The 17,459-nt window shown below is 34.7% G+C and overlaps 1 protein-coding gene across 1 annotated transcript in view; it reads right to left on the bottom strand.

The window, feature by feature from the left end:
* The window catches only part of SNTG2 (syntrophin gamma 2), a 268,490-nt gene that overhangs the window by 27,968 nt on the left and 223,063 nt on the right, over positions 1 to 17,459 (bottom strand). Inside the window, exons 13-14 of the mRNA XM_056343881.1 lie at positions 9,501 to 9,572; positions 4,720 to 4,962 (exon numbers count right to left, since the gene is read on the bottom strand). Coding sequence (XP_056199856.1) covers positions 4,720 to 4,962; positions 9,501 to 9,572 — 315 coding nt within the window. The remainder of the gene's footprint in view (positions 1 to 4,719; positions 4,963 to 9,500; positions 9,573 to 17,459) is intronic.

Below are 17,459 nucleotides of genomic sequence, written 5' to 3'. Positions count from 1 at the left end.
CTTTAAAATAATTATGTTATTTTTGGTTTTGGGTTTTTTTATGTTATTGTTTTGTTTTAATCATCAATAAAATGGTTGTAGACTCCTCAGGCATTTCATATAGATCATCCCAAAGAACATACAGTGTATAGAGGGAAATGTTAAAGTCTGGAACAGGAAGATGGTGAACTAAGGATACTGCAAGGTATGCTATTCCCGTGTCTTCATCCTTTGTAAGTGTGGAACACTGCTTAAGCTCACAGATGAAAACAGAGATTGGCCACACAGACCAATATGGAAAAGGAATTAATTGTTGCTTACAAAACAACAACAAAAAATAATTCATTAACTACATCTGTTTTGACTATTGCTTTTTTTTTTCTTTTTGAAGGAGTTTTAATCATAGCATTTTAGCAGGACAATATTAGTGGAAAGAAAATTGAAATCTTCAAAGCTCCAGGTCTGCATGCACAATTATTCCCAGTAAATATTTTTGTGTTTATCCAGAAGAGACATAACCAGCAAGCAATTCTGTGCCACAATGAGCCAGTCTGGCTTACATGTTCAGAATCAAGAATCTCACTATAGAGAATTGTTTGGTTTTTAAAATACATAAAATTTAAGAATGCATACAAAAAGATAAAACATCCACAGAAGCAGACACATGTTAATGGAAAAAGAGAGGGAAAACATAGGATAATTGCATCTTACAATTAAGCTCATTATAAACTAGTTTTGGATTTCCACTAATGTTCACATGACATGCATTCAAGTGAAATATTATTACAACATTAATGATTATTTTTTAAAAATATGTGTATTCTTCACAGGAGAAATTTGTATAATTCCAGGAAAATGAATTTTACTGCTAACATTTCTTTTAGCACAATACATTCACGCACCTGTCCTCAACAAATATATATTTTTATTTCCAGGGTTTCTTTGTCTGTCAGGATTAGTCACTGAGTTACAGAACACAATGGAAGGAAATTCACTAAAGCACTCATTTTTAAGCACAGAAAATAACCATGCAGCAAAACTTCTTGATTATTCTGTTATGACTGAGTGGAGTCCAACATATGACCTATTTTAATTTTTGCAGTTACTCAAACTAAACAACTTTTAATTGTCCAAGAAAATGGTTTCATGAAACTAGGTTATTCAGCTGTATGAGAACTGGAAAGAGCTTGCAGCATCTCCATCACAGCTGGAAGCACAATGGGAAAACTTTTTTTTTTTTGTTTTGAAGTTGCTAGATAAATGAGAGCATGTAACCATGTCTCCTCACTATACACCAACTGCAGGTATTTTAGAGACACTGCAGTAGATTACTTTCCCACTGCATGTTGTTTTCAGTCTCCTGAGAGCTCTTCCATCTTGTGAAGCAGGTTCCTCTTCTCTGTCTTCTGCCTTCCATGTAACAAGTACAAAATTTGAAGATGCCAAAATAGTTAGTTCAACTTTTCTACAGCTGACAATGAAATGTGTTACCATTGTTTTTTCCTCTGTCTCCTGCCAAATACTATTCCAATATCCTCCTCTATTCTCCCGTTGAACAAGACTGAAGACCCCAAAGATCCAAATCATCTTATCAAGATGTTTCTGCATTAATTTAACAATCATATCCAACACTCAGATGAGTCAAGATAATTTGCTTTGGGAAGAATAGTTTGAGGAGAGGGAAGAATACTGAGAAAGCAACTTAAAACAGACAGGGTTGAAAAAACATGGAATAAAATCTCGTAGTACTGACAAGACTACCCAGAAGGGTCAAATAATCAGTAAGACATCTGGAAAAGGTGCTAACCTTTTATTTTTTAAGATTCTCTACACCTTAAAAAGCTTTTAAACAAAGAAAAAGAAAAATTACTTCATTTGAGCATGAATAATTGGTCTTACAACGTTTATGATGTTCCAGGTGAGGCAGAGAGTCTTGCTAGGATTTCTGTGAACTGACTGAACTTCTAGTTAAAATTGAGAGGCTTTCACTGCCTATCTTCCTCCATTGCAATGATGACTTTTATTACCAGCCTCATGCGAATACTTTTTAACAGCATTTTTTCTGCCATTCAAGCACCTTCCTGCCCTACTTCTATTGCATTTTTACTCCCCCATCTGCAACTACAGGATTTTTTTTTCTAGGAAGAAAATATAGGTATTTCTAGGACATGGATTTAACCTAAATTTGCTTGATATCATTGTTTGTAAACAGATTAATTTCATCCGGTCACTGAATTTCACAGTTTCTCGGCAGACTCCTTTTTCTAAGCAGTTGCAGCTTGAAATATGGCTTTAAAATAGCTCAAAGGGGAATGATACTGTGAGGGGGATATCCTCCTGCTTTATTGCGTTTTTTCTGTATCAAAAAAATCATGCAACATGGGCAGACAAAATTGAAAAGCATCTTTGAACATACCACTGCACATTAATAATTCTTTTCATAAACTGTATGGACAGAATCTTTGAAGAAATACACCTCTTCTTACGGTAACACCAAACACAAAGAACACATACAGGATAAGGTTAACAATCATCCTATCAAAGACAAAATGCGAATGACCGTCAACAGTAAACAGAACCACGCCACATTTCAACAAGAACGACTGAAATTACACATGCAAGCAAACAATTGCCATGAATCTTGCCCATTCATTTATGAATAAAAATAAATGTAAAACTTCAATTATGGTCTTTCTCCAAAAGGAAGAATTTCTATGGACAATCTACCCTATTGGTGACAATCTAATCTACCAGTTCTTTTTCTATGGCTTGAAATAATTATGTAATGTTAAGTTGCACCTCATTCATGCTGCTCTTGATATCATTCTGAAAAGAAGAGCATTCAAAGCAACATTTCTGTTTGGAAGGAAGAAAGAAAACAGTGGAGTGAAAAGAATTTTCACTGCTGGAGAGTGGCCACAGCACTTTGCATCCTAGTGACATAGTGGTTTACAACAAACTTGAATGTAAGCAACTGAGTGACAGAAAATTAAGATATGGGATCACACATAAGCAGACTAAAGCACTGTAATCAGGATTTTAATTGAATGCCTCTCCTGAAGGTTTCAGATAGTTTAAACCTCAGCTGGAAGAAATATTAATGGCTTTTGTGGGATATGGGTCTAAGAGGATTGTTGGATTAAAATGACAAAAGATCATTTCAAAAAGACTTGTTCCTTAATTTTAAGATTGTTACTATGTAAAAGAACAAGTTTTGAGGTTAACAATAAATACTTCAGAAACTGACTGGATACAGAACTAGCTAATCTCCACCCTCATTATACTTAATTTTAATTATATATTTTCTGCTTTTTATAGGAACAGCACATAGGACAATCAAATTGTTGGTCACACAGTTGTATCATAATTTCTTGCAGAAATTGTGAGAAAATACTTTACACACACTCAATATGTGTTATTAACATATTAATAACTCCCTCATACCCAGCATATTTTCAGGAAGATTTTTTTTTTTTTTTTTAAGAATTGCACTACTTCTCAAAAGTGCAGGAGCAACGGCATCACCATTGCAAAATCTTCTTTGTTACCTCATCAGTGCAAAGAGACAATTGGAAGGCTTCTAAGCAAGTGCCTGCAAACCTCGTTAGAATCCTACAGATCTGGAAACTTAGAAGAGCTGATCCAACACCTGTGCTAGGACTTCTGCTCCTTGCAAGGTGTGCTAATGCAATGTTGTGATTCAGTGCTCTCACTATTGCAAACATCTTTCAAAGGTCCCTGCAAATGCGAACATATCAGATCAATCTTGCATTTGTGCTAAACTGTGTAACTCTGTTTTTAATTGGAGGTCTATACTCTTAATCCATACTTTCCAGTACCACTGGTCTAGTTCACTTGGGAGTATGGATCCAGATGTTCAGCAAATAACTTGTTTATATAACCATATACAGGCGTTTGAAGTTGCAACTTAAATAAAAATAAATTTATCTTCTCTGTCGTCATACCGCAAAATATCTCCTTTAGAATAAAGTATCTGTTTCAGGACAAGCACAATCATTCTTTGGTCTCTACTGATTCTAATAGGAGCTTAGTCACCACAATGCTAAGACACCTACATTTACACAACTATACCAAGAATCTTGATCTTAAATTTCAAATGACCTAATGGGAAGTGCACCCTCAGATCTAAGGAAATAATTGACTTGAGAGAATTTTACTAGCCAGTAGAAAGTGATAATTTGCTGTTGAATTTTGAGAATTTAAGACTATCACAAACTTTCACTTTTACACTGTCTTCAGTCTCTTCCAGTGTTAACAAGTACAATCCCAACTTACAATTAACAATGTAAGAGCAAAATATTTCATCTTTGAAAACAGAACCATCCTGTAAAACATAACATATTTACCTTATATAAGTGGAACATAAACTTTCTGGAAGAAAATGTTCAAGGTGGAGTGAGTAATCTCCACAGAAATTTATCTTCCAGTGGTGAAATGTATTAATTTCCAGTTTTTTATAATCAAGGTTGACTTACACATTATTACTTTCAAGTTAATTTTCATAACATGCTCACAGACTGTTATTACATAGTTATTGACATACAAATATTGATGTGTTGATGAAGCTTTCAGACGCCTTCAGTGTATAAAAATGCACTCAGTTCCTTAGTCATGGAGCACATCAATCTGATGCAATTACTAAACACAGAAATTATCTAAAAATGTTATACTTATTTTACTGATGAAATTGCTCCAGGATTTAAATTATTTATTACTTACCCCTGTTCTCTGAACTTCCACGAAAATCGCTCTTTGAAATGATTTCTCCCACACTGCCAACTCACTGCCCAGCTCCACATTGAAATAATGACTCTTGCCGTGTCCAACCATAACACTGAAACAATACGGCCTCTGGTCTTCAAGATCGAAGTCCTGATGAATACCTAAATACAAGTTTGCTTGTAGGCAGCAATCATCAGCAAGCCAGAGCTGAAAGACATGTTTCAGTGTGTGATGCTTCATCTATCAAAAACAGTTAAAGCAACGTTGTATTCTGTAAGTTATGGGTACTTTGATACGTTATGTCATTATGTTAATAATTACCTTGAAGAAATGTTCTGAGAGTTAAAGAATAATTGCAAAGACAACTTCTCTCTTTGCTTCTTATTCACTTTAACCTGTATCACGTAATCCAGGCTACTTCTGCGCTTCCAAAACACTGTCATAGTTACCTAAGCAATACATACATAATTTAAAGAGTTTGTATCAATATATTGTTTACTGTGAAAAGGAAGGAAATCCCTGAATTGTTTGAGTACAATTCAAGAGCTGTGTACCAGCTTTACAGGAGAATATAACTACCCTGCTATGGTTAGGTTCCAATATGCTAACCACCAAGGAATGCAGAAAATTATCAAGCACTGAAGGGCTAAATCTGAAAATGACAGTGTGAGCTTTCAAATGTCCCCTAATAGCTGCCAGTGCTGCTAAGCAACTGCAATGGAAGTGAAGTGAGATGCTGCCATCACCTTCAAGATGAAGAGGAAGAAAATCTTCATATTGGTCTTTCAAAATAAAAAAAAAAATCCCTGTAACAGAATGTTTTGTAAATTAAAACAAATTCTTACAAGAAACTTACCTAATCTTTCAAGACTTCTTTGACTAGTATAAATACAGAGAAAAATAAAACTAAATAAAAAAGCTACTGCCTTTACATCTGGGTATGATGTGACTGAAATACAAAAATATGCATTTTTTATAAAATTCTATTTATCAGATAGGGCCCTTTCTTCATTTCTCTATAATAGCATGAGGCAGAAAATAGTGAAGAATTTGAAAAAAGAATGTTATTTCTTATTTTCTAGGCACTCACAAATAGAATTTTTTTTCCCTAGCACTCCAGGTTAGGTTTAGGAGACTTGACTCTAGTCAAGCAGATCTGAGGTAAAAGCAGTTATGTTTGACTGGACTTAGGTTCTTTGGAAAGGCTAGAATGCAACTTTGTAGGGGCACCAAAGTCCTAGAAACTTGTAGTCAGGATAAGATTTATAAAGATTTAGAATTTAGTTTTCCAGAACCTCTAATAGCCTATCATAGCCTCTTGAGGCTATAGTTGAAATTCCATGCACATGAAAACAGAAAAATAGCTGGAATCTGAACATCCAAATGTAATATAAAATATTATGATACATTAAAATAAATTCTTAAATGTTCAGAGTCTTGTGTCCCTACGATTCTAGATGTACAGGCAATCGCCCTCACAGTGCAGTAGTGAAGATTCACTTTTTAGTAATGAAAAGCAGAGGAAACAAATGCTCTGCTAGCACACCTTCCTCTGAGTACTGCTCTCCTATTCATAAACAGGATCAAAATACTCAGATGGGAACTGAAAACTTTGCTTGTGCTGGTGAATTACTGAATAAAGCTGGCAAATGTAACCTTACGCAATTTGATCGAGTCTAGTCTGTTAAGCTATGGATGTTTTGTGGGGCACCTCAGAAGCAGCACATAATGCCACCAGGGTACACAGCACTTTGCTGTCAAAAATGGCCCTTGCAGCTACCTGAGGAGAGAACAGTCTTAAGGAAGATCAAAGTTATTTTACAACACTCCTTTGGGCTGTTGAAAAGGAAGTTGAACAAAATTCCTGTATATAATCTGATGTTCAGCAGCTATGGAGTGACAGGTATTATATCTGTATCTGCTTCAAGACTCAATGCTGCACAACCTGGCCTGTAGACTACTTATTAATATTTCTTATTTTCTGTGTGAAAATGTACTGTTTGAAAATACCAGGCAATAAAAGAAAAGAAAATGTTTTTAAGACAGATTTTAAAAATGCAATTATTCTTGCCCCTGAAAAATACAGATTTCCAGTAACAGTTCCAGTAAATATGGAGTATAAGCCAAGATATAGGAAGAAACACATATGATAAAAGCAATTACATTTTCAATCATCTGGTTGTTACCACTAAATGTCCATGAATATGCAAGTGCATGATATATATATATATATATATATGAATTTTAATTCACATATTTGCATATGCAAGTGTGTATTTATATGTATGTATAAACACACACAAATTAAAATATAGCAAACATTTTTGTTTTCAAATGTAATTTCCATATTGGATTCTCATTTTCCATGTTTAACTCTTGTGTCATAATAAACACAGATGAGAAGCTTACAATTAGGTGAGTAACAAGTGCACCTCTCCTTAAAATCCATCTTTCATGAGAAGATACAATGCCACCTTCCACCAGAGCTCTGCACTAGCTCTAACCAGCTTCTGAAAGTCCTTTAGAATACTCCCCCTAAATGGCAGTTTTTAGAATAAACTCCGTCTTTCAGTCTGTGATGAAGAAACCTTAACCTCTTAAGATTTCTTCCTATCTTTTTGGATTTGCTGAGTTTGTGTCATTGTCATTTATACCAAGGAATCAACAGAAAAGAGGTTAAAGAGTTGAATTTGAGCTTTTGCACTTTAGATAATGTATTCATGAAGACTGGCAATTAAGCATGCATTTATTAAAATGTCAAGAACATTAAAGAGTTGAATCTTGGGTAGTTTATTTCCCACTTCTTTTTCTTAATGAAAAAGTATCACAGAATATGCTTTAAGGATACATTATCCTTGAAATTACCAGAACATTGGAGGAAGGACTGAATTTCAAATCAGTAGTAACATTTCAAGGGAAAAAAACCAAAACCAAAAGACAAAACACAGCAAAAACTTTTCAAAGGGCATAATGAGTATATATTTAATTGCTGCCTGACTTATTTTATCAGGAAAAAATATTACAAAAAAATTAAGGAACCAAATAATCTGGGACAGAACCTCTGCTCTTTGCTGCTGTCTCAGTGATGGGCAGGACCTGAAGTTTGCCATGTGCATCCATCTGGAGAAATGGTCACATTGAAATAATGCTATGCCTACAAGAATATGGCTGTGATCCTGCATCCTGCACTCCAGAGCTGAGCTCAAGCCCTGACTACAGGATTGTTATTATCTTCGCACGGCATTTGCCAAGACCTTTCCCTCTCCCCACTTTTGCCAGAGATGGGAACCTTCCCCGCCAGCTCAGTGTCAGCAGGCCTACAACAGAGAAAAAAACAGGCAGTGATGGGCTTCAAAACTGGCAGCTGACATGAGCAGAAGCTCTTTTAGAAGCCAGTTAATGGACTGACACTTCTGTTAAATACAGATGTTTTACTCATATTGGAGAGGTATTTTTTTAGATGTCTATCAAATTCAATGTGGTCCTTGCTCTGTCGTTTGTAACTTCATTATGTTTTCAGATTATCTTTTTTTTTTTTTTAATCACAGTCAACAAAATTGGTGTGGAAACATGCCCATGTTGTTGAAAGTCAGTGTGGGACAAGTAGTTTGAGTAGTCAGGAATGGAAACTCCCTGCCACCCCATTCTTTGAAGAATATGGTCATTTAGTGCAACAGATCATTTCCCTCTATGCCGAAAAGGGGAGTAAAGAGGAATGGAGTGTTGTCAGGTCTAAGATTATTTTTTTTCATTTTCACTTTTCCTTCTGTAAATTGTCCCGAATAACTGTGTTGTATCAGAAAAAAACATCCCACAACTAAACCAAAAAAACTTAAGCAGTTCTTTGGCACATGGTTAAATCAGGATCTGTAAAGGGAACTGAGGAACAACCTTCTCCACATTAGTACATGGTCAAAGGACAAACAGCAGAGAGAGGGGCTGATGAGAACTGAAGATGATCTGTAATTTTTCAGTGAAACAACACTTTATCTGAAAAGACTGATCACCCCCCCTGCTCCCAATAATATATTTGATTTTACTCTCTTAGGCTAGTAAGCTTTCATCTAGCCTTACCTCACCTGCAAAGTAGCTTTTGATTAGGTGGTAGAGAAATAAACTAATTTATCTGATGCAACTTATAAGAAAATATCTTCTGTAAGTCAATTATTTAAACAGACTGCCAAGGTTTTACCCAAAATCCTTGCTTGAGACAAGTTAAAAAGAAAAAATGACACTTTCTCTAGGTGGTGGGCAAAAACCATGAAGAATTCTATAGTACACAAATGCACCATATTGCCTTTTGTAAGGTAACACCTACTATAACATTTGCAAACTACACTTGACCTAAAAGGGACATAAATTTCTACTTCTATTTACTGAAAAGAAATAAAAGTATATTTATAGAGAACAGGAATTATAGCAAAAGCATTCTTTATTACATTCACTCAAAAATCTGACCCACGAAGAAAAAAGCAGTATTCAGCTTCATTATGCTTAGCTGTGTGTCTCACCTAGACTTCATACAACCAGCTTGAATACTGAAAATTTTCTTCAGTATGGAAGCATTTTCATAACTTGCTCGCTTAGAGCTTAATCCATTTTCCATGTATTTTTATACTTGCATAGCTAATGCACTAGCAATTACAAATAGTTTTTTTTACAACAGATGAATTATTTGAATGTTAGCTACTCCTAGTTAAGATTAACTTGAGCTTATTATTAACAGGAAAAGGCAAGCTTTCTTTACTACACAATATTATGATTGTTAGGAAACCTACCTTGTGAATTTTAAATAGAACCTCACAGAGGTTATAGATTTTTTCAGCTCGTACCCAGTCTAGTGTGCTTACCTATAATATCAAAAGAAATATTAAAAACACATTATTTATTCTAAAATCATGTACAGATGAAAAAAAAATTTAAGTTTCCACTCATCATTATCCTACTGGATGCTCTAAATATTGACATGTTTCTACATTTAATATCCATCATTAAGAAAAGACTGTGAAATAGCATTCAGTTTTACAGAAACAGCATCTACAGGAGTCTTACTATAACTAAAAACTATTAAATAATTTCATTGGTTTTTTCCCGTTATTACTACAGTATGATGGAAACCTCTTTGTAATATCTGTGGTGAGTTACATAAGCATATTTATTTTCCAATATGTTAACATAGACAACTTGTCTCAAACCCAGAGTAATTCAGCTTCATGTCTCCATTTTAAAAAAATCTTACAATGAACAGACCAAAATTTTTTCTTAAATTCAGGTTTGAGTTGGCATACAGTAATGCACCAATAACTTAAAATTTATACTAAAAAACGAAAGGGACCATGTGATTGCAATATTTGAAATTAAGAAGGGTGTCAACTGTGTGCTTAACAATGAATATGAAAAGACATTTTTGTTTCCTTTTGATTTCATCACTTAGTCCTGTGACATGACAGGCTGTTAAGGTTTGACAGTTAAAATGATGTTTGAAGTTTTCTCCTAAATTCTAGTTGATACAATGTGATAATCTGTTTTCTTTTAAAAACAGTACCTAGTCTATGTAGTTTAAGAAAAAAACAAAGAACCTATACATAGGAAAAATACAAGGGTAATATGCATCATTTTGCTTATATTTTAAAGCAAAATCTAGCTCTTGGTGAATGCACAGGGATGGCTGCATAGATATATGAAGAATTTGACTAAATTGTAAGTCTGAGGCTTTTAGCTCATGGAAATAAGTGTTTGGGTGTCTCTAATAGCAACATGGATACTTCAAAATAGCAGGGCAGATGCAGCTTTGCCCTGTTCTTGCCTCCCTCCCAAAAGGAAGAAAGGATAAAAATTAAATTAAATTATTTAGGTAAAGCAAAATATGGCTGCAAAACATCTGGCTTCTGTGGATGAAATGTAACTAGGAAAAAACTATGAAATTCAATAACAGATTATTTTTCTCTGTATTCACAGTAGCACATACTTCACCTATAATAAATAATGTTCCTGATGTTTTACATGAAGATCAACATGAGTTTTTTAAAATTTAAGTTTAATTTCCAGGTATTTATAAATTCTAAACCATTAAGAAAAATGGTAATAAAATGATGAAAATCCAAACCACTACAACACTTAGGAGCAGACTGATGTGACTTCTGGTTATTAAGTGTTATTTCAGAGAGCTGTTGTACGAGTCACGTGAACCTGGTGTTAGTGTCTTTCTAATCTTATATGCTTTTATGTCCACTCCAATTGAAATTAATGAACATTATTATCAAGTAGACCTCACAGCCACGTGTTTCAAAGCAGTGTGTTTCAGAATTTACCTGAATTCTTTCTTCTTTATGTGGAAAGCATCCCATTTAAGTCTATACATCAGAGGCATCTAATCTAACAACCTAATCTAATTCCTAATAATCTAATCTTAACTTCAACATATTGAGAAAGGAGAAAGAAAAAAAAAAGAACAAAAGACAGTGCTTTCTCCCAGTTGCTCTAACTTTAGATTAGATCTTGAACTTTGAGACGACTAAGTTTAGATGAGATAAATCACCTACTGCAAATGGGACTGAAGACTTCTAGAAGAGGAAGTTCTATCATCACGTCTTTTAAGGATATAAAGGGAGTCATATTCTAGGGTTCTCCATCTGACACTTTTTCTATTTTACCAGTGAAATGAAAAACATAATTTGAATGCAATGCATAAAGTAGAATATTTAAAAGCATGTTATATACCTCCTCATTCTGTTTTATTATGAGCATTTTCTCATAAACTCAAGATCAAAACATTACATACAGCTACCTTTAAAAGTATGTAATACTACTTTAAAGGAACTTTGTGAAATTTAAATCTAATGTTGGATGCTTTAGGAAATTAACTTTTAACCACTTTAGATATTCGACTTTTCCTGCTATCACTTCATAAAATGTAGCAATTTTTAGAGCCAAACATTTATAATTTTTAGATTTCTGTTACTCTTTTCCTTCTAGTAAGGTCCATTCAGTATATTATTTTTAGTTTTGCTTTTCAATTGTTGCTACAATGAAGAAATAACACAAGTTTAGAAAATTGAAACTGAAGAATTACAAAGCTGATTCATAAAGGAACATTATACATTCAAACATGCTCACATAAAGCAAGTACTGCACGTCTTTGCTCAATGTTATATACAGGGAAATATTTTTTACTTTGATCGCTGTTCTGAAAATAAAATAATTAAACAATACAGGTTTTGGCCCATTATTGTTGATCCTCAAAAGGGATCTTCATTTTGCCTTTCTGGCAAAATAAGGTTTACAGCCTAGAATGGTGGCAAGTTCATTACTTGGTCTTGAATTTCTTGAAGCGAAAGGTTCTTTTCAATCTCAGTTAAAAGCAGGAGAACCCTTCATTTCTGTTAGTGGCTAGACAAGATACAAAAGCATAAGCACCAACTTAACCTGCTGTTTATAAAACTGAACTTAGTGACATAGGTTATAACCTGAAAGCTGTTGAGACATAACTGAACTTTCATTTGCTCATATAATTTGTTTTGTTTCCTGAAGACTGGGGATTGATTCCTAAACTGCTGGGGTTCTTTGCTGCTATTAATGATGCTACCATGGACAACAGTGACACTTCTGTGCCATTAAATTCACTCTGAATACTTCAGCCTTCTCCCCATTATCCTGTGCTTCTCTTTCATCCTTTGACTCTCAGTAACCTCTTATGACTTTTTCAGCAGAGATAGCTAGTGACGATGGTAACTGTCAGCACCTATACAAGCCAAGATTTTCTTCTACTGTGTATGTCAGAGAAAGGTTACCATACTTAAAGTCAAGAGTGAAACAGTCTGACTATCATAGTGTGCAAGGTCATCAGGAGAACATGAATTATATGTTGATAATTATTTTAAGGAGAGGAAACAAACATAATACAAAGGGATACTGGAATCCAAAGAGACAGCTGAAATTAATTATAGTTTTCTTAGATCATAGCATGTCTACAATTAAAATGGTATCTCTACCATTTTATAATAAATGTATTTATTACCAACAGTACCTGAATGTTGTTATTATTATTATTGGAAGACCAACTCCTTAGCTAACTCAATGCATTATGTTATGTATTGAATACTTGGATTTGTAGATATTTGGTTATATTAACCCTTTCAGAAAGATTGTAAAATGAACACATTTGTAAATTCACAGAGAACACTGAGCTGATCACAGAGATAATAAAAATTAACAGAGAGAAAAACAGGAATCTGCAGTTACAATTTTAAGTCCATAATGAGAGACTGAAAGAAGTGTGTAGAGTTACCAAAGTGCCAAGTGTTGCAGAAGTGCTTTTTACTTCAGTGTGAGTTTCTGTAAGTTCCTCATGTTATAAGAACAGGCATTACATTGGATTTCTGGAAATAAGTAAACTAATAAAACATAGTTTTACTTAGACCAAGTGATCACAGCATCAGTTCAGGCTCATATTCCAAATATAATAAATTTCTGTGTTAATCATTGATTTTTCTTTAAAAAGTTATGATTTAAAATAAAGAGAAAACAGTTAAATTGATTTTGACACATACATGTAGTAAACAAACCAAAAAAGTTACTCCCTAGAAAAGAATTCTATTATAAAATAATTATAAAATAGGCATAAAAGAATTTCATGCCTATTCAGAGATCAGCATTAAAGGATTGACTAGACATGAGAAACAAATATAGGGTGCATGTAAAAGAGAATCACGCTTCAAAACTCACTGAAGTCAAAGGGAACATAACATACTCTGACTTTCTATGAACACTGAATCTGATTCTACAAATCTCCAGTGCCCCTCCAAATACTATAAAATTGAATACATATATAAAGAGTAAAGCTTAAGGAAAAGAAAGATCAAAGTATTTATGTTAATATATATATTATTATACTATTATATATTAATATAATATTAAATTATTATATAATAATATTAAATAAAAATTACTTATTATTGGAATACAGAGAATGTTGCACTATCTGACAATTAAGTAGAAGTATCCAACCCACCTAGAAGTACTAAAAAGCTCTAGGCAAAAGTTGAAATACTTTTACTTCAGGAGTAATTAATTTCACTTGTCTCTTCACTCTTCAGTGAAAAAAAATAAGCCAAGTATAACTTTAAAAAAGTATTAAAAGATACTAAAAAGTAAAAAAAAATAACATCAAGAAATCTTCTTGAGATGAACTATGATAGCAGTATAAGAAGCCTAAAGATGTTCAAACCAACTGAAACTCAATGGTATAAAAAGAGCAGTCGGATCCTAGCAAATATGTGAACAAAATAAATGAAGAACTGTGTGTAAAGTTGGAAAGTTCACCAAAAGCATTCATGGTCAAATATATGCCCTCCAACTCACTGTCATTTCTTTCCTAATATGTTACATTGACATTATGTATAATGTAAATTATAAATACAACTATCTAGAACTTACATAGCAGTACTCTAACACTCAAAGCAGTGCTCATGCTAATTATTTTACGCAAGCTTTCTTCTCTATAGAGTTTTTCAAAGGTGAAATTATTTCTGTTTCACATTATTCTTGTATTTATTCCTTTTCTTAAAACAGTGATTGCTTAGCTGCTTTCATGTAAACCACTTCAGTGTTATTTATTTAATCATGTTGAAAAAAGAGTTTTGTAATTAAGGGTCCATAAATAACATAACAGGTCCAAAGATGTGGCGACTTGAAGACTTGAATTTAAAAAACATACTGAACTATGAGGAAGACAGAAAATCAAACAGCACAATCCTCCCCTACATATAACCCATATTCCATACAAACAAAGCACTCAATTTCTCTGCAAATCTTTAATGACATAAAACCAGTTTCATTTTGAATGACTATTTTGAATATTGTCTCCCCAATTTCTCCTATGATATAGATCCAGAACCTTTTCAAGATCTGAATAGTGACAAAAATTTATCAGAGGCTTTTAGAATGTAATATACTGTTTGTATATTTATTAACACAAGAATAATTTCTATTTGTTCAATTGTGTTTTTTACATATGCAGTTTTCAGAAATGTGTCACAATTCTAATATAGCAATCTGCAAATGAAATCTAAATTCCTTAAATGCTATCAGATAAGCCACTTTAGGGATGCAGAAAGATCATTCTCTGCTAATCGCACTGTTCCTGATATTTACTTGTATGGTGAAGCTTCTACATTTTTGGAAACATCATCTGATATATTGTTGAAATGGAGTATAAATAGAATATTACTTGACATAGTGATGTATTTCATATTATAATAGCCACATTTTTTCCACATTTTTCTTTATTTTTGCCCACGGGTAACTATGTTTTCCATTCTTACAAAAGTTAGCAGCTGTATTTACATTCATATCATCTTTTCCACACAATTAAATAGAAAAAGAGTAGAAATTGTACCAGATCCTTTTACAAGCAGTTATAAAGTTATAGGTAAGGTCATTACAACTAAAGATAACTGTTTGACTTGTAGATCATCAAATCTGCGCACACTACATTGATATACACTACATTGATTCAGTATACAAACAGCAGTAACATTACAGAAACGTCTCTGAAATAAAATGTATTAAACTTATCTTCTAAAGATCAACCAAGTTAAAACATCTGTATTTTTGTGACTGGACAATCCATTTTTTAATGTTTCACTTAACACAGTAAATAAAAGTCAGTAGGAGTAATGGTAAGAGCCGTACTATTAAATATCTCTAAAAATAGCGAATCAGCTCTATGCATGGCTTTGTGTGGGGACTTGCTTTTCCAGCTACAGAACCGGGACATGTGACACAGAAGCAGTGTCCAGGCACAGTGTGGGTTGATAGCTCCCCAGGAGCCACAGGAGCTTGCCTCGGGTCTGGCAGGGCAGGGACATCCCATCGCCCTGTAGTGGGTTGACCTTGGTCAACAGCTAAGGACCTATACAGCCACTTGCTAACTCCCATCTCCCCACAGTGGGATACAGGAGAGAAAAGGAAGAGCAAAAGCAAGAAAACTTGTGGGTCAAGATAAAGACAGTTTCATAAGTGATGGAAGGAGGAAAAAAGAAGCAATGCAAAGGTGATTGCACCTGCCCGCCCCAAGCAGGTCAATGCCCAGCCAGTCTCCAAGCAATGGCTATTTTTGAAGACCAAATCCCCATTTTCTATTGCTGGGCATGATGTTTTATGGTATGTAATATCCCTTTTGGCCTATTTGGGTCAGCTGTCCTGGCCATGTCCCCTCCCAGCCTCTTGCTCACCCCTGGCCTACTCACTGGGTGGGCACTGTGAGAAACAGAAAGGCCGTGCAGGTGCTGCTCAGCATCAGCCAAACCCACTGGTGCGTTAGCACTGTTTTAGTCACAAATGAGAAATCCAGTGCCACATGGGATGCTACGAAGGAAGTTACCCTCATCTCAGCCAGGCTCAGTACATGTCCCAGCCAGGAGCAGGGCAGCCACAGGGACTGGGGGCAGCCCCAGTTCTGGGCACCAGGCACCTCCCTGGGGACAGGGATGGGCTGAGGCCGGGCCTGGAAGCAGGCCGACAGGTAGGCCTGGCTCGCTGGCACCTATGGCTGAGCAAAACATGGCTGTGGGCAGCTGGAGACCAGTCCTGCTGTGTGGCTGGGGCAGGGGCTGACACCCACACGGGGGCTGCAGTGGGGTCCTGCATTGTGGGAAGGGTGGGGGGAGCCCCAGGGAAGGGGTTCAGGGACAGTCAGGGCTGAGGGTGCCCTCAGGACTTTGATAACAGCTTCAAAGTGTTGCTTTAGATCCAGGTTAGAATTCTCCAGGGTGGTTGCTGGAAATTGCCAATTTCCTGTTTTTTTGGTGTTGTTCCCCGCCCCCAGCCCCCCTTCCCCGGTATAAAACATCTGTGGAACGATTAAATAGCAAGAAAACTAGTCAACAGGTTTTATAATTTACAGGCTTTGTCACATTTCCTGGTGTATCTGAGTACTTGGATTACATAACACATTGACCAAGGAGGTCGCCTTCATTCATTTTTTGAAAAGCCACTTTTTCTACAAAAAAATCGTGCAGAAACGCAATAGAGTGTAGTAGATACTGACAAGTAACATGGTGTGAATACTACCAAACATGCATCCTCACTTGTCTGTTCTCAGCAGAGTGCTGAACATGATAAATGAAGTAGTTTAGCCCTAATTAGTATCATGTAGATGGATAGTTTTAATTATATAAAAAATGTTTCCTCAAAGACAGGTCTGAAAGTGATAATTAAATTTTATAAAGGAAAAGCATTCATGTGGTGTGTTATTTATTTGTTTAATATTCTTGTATTGGTTTTGCATTTTAATTGGATTGTACTAATTGCTTCAAATTTTAGTTCCTTGACTTAACATATAGACAAATAATTTTTTAGAGAGGAAAAGAACTTTTCCCATATGTGTTGTCTCATTTTAAAAATAAAACTATTGGCCATTTAAAAATGCTTGAAGTTAATAGGAATCATTGGATCTAGAATTTCATTTTAGAGAGAGAGAAAATGTTACTGATTGCTTCTCATTGAGTTTCACAAATAAGTTTCTAAGAGTATGTTCTTCCCAAAGTACTGCACATGGTATGCATGTGAAGGATCAGATTTTCTTTGGATCATCTGAAGAAACAGGGAGACTGATCACCTTCTGGGCAAAACCAAAAGGAAGCTGTAGAATTGAAATTGCATTCTATTTACACATTTTATTCTTTTTTTTTTGGTTTGTTTAAAGCAAAGGCGCTCTGGAGAAAAAAGAAATGATA

Source organism: Falco biarmicus, chromosome 6, assembly GCF_023638135.1.
Source record: "Falco biarmicus isolate bFalBia1 chromosome 6, bFalBia1.pri, whole genome shotgun sequence".
Lineage (NCBI taxonomy): Eukaryota > Metazoa > Chordata > Aves > Falconiformes > Falconidae > Falco > Falco biarmicus.
This window is presented reverse-complemented; position numbering and strand designations above follow the sequence as displayed.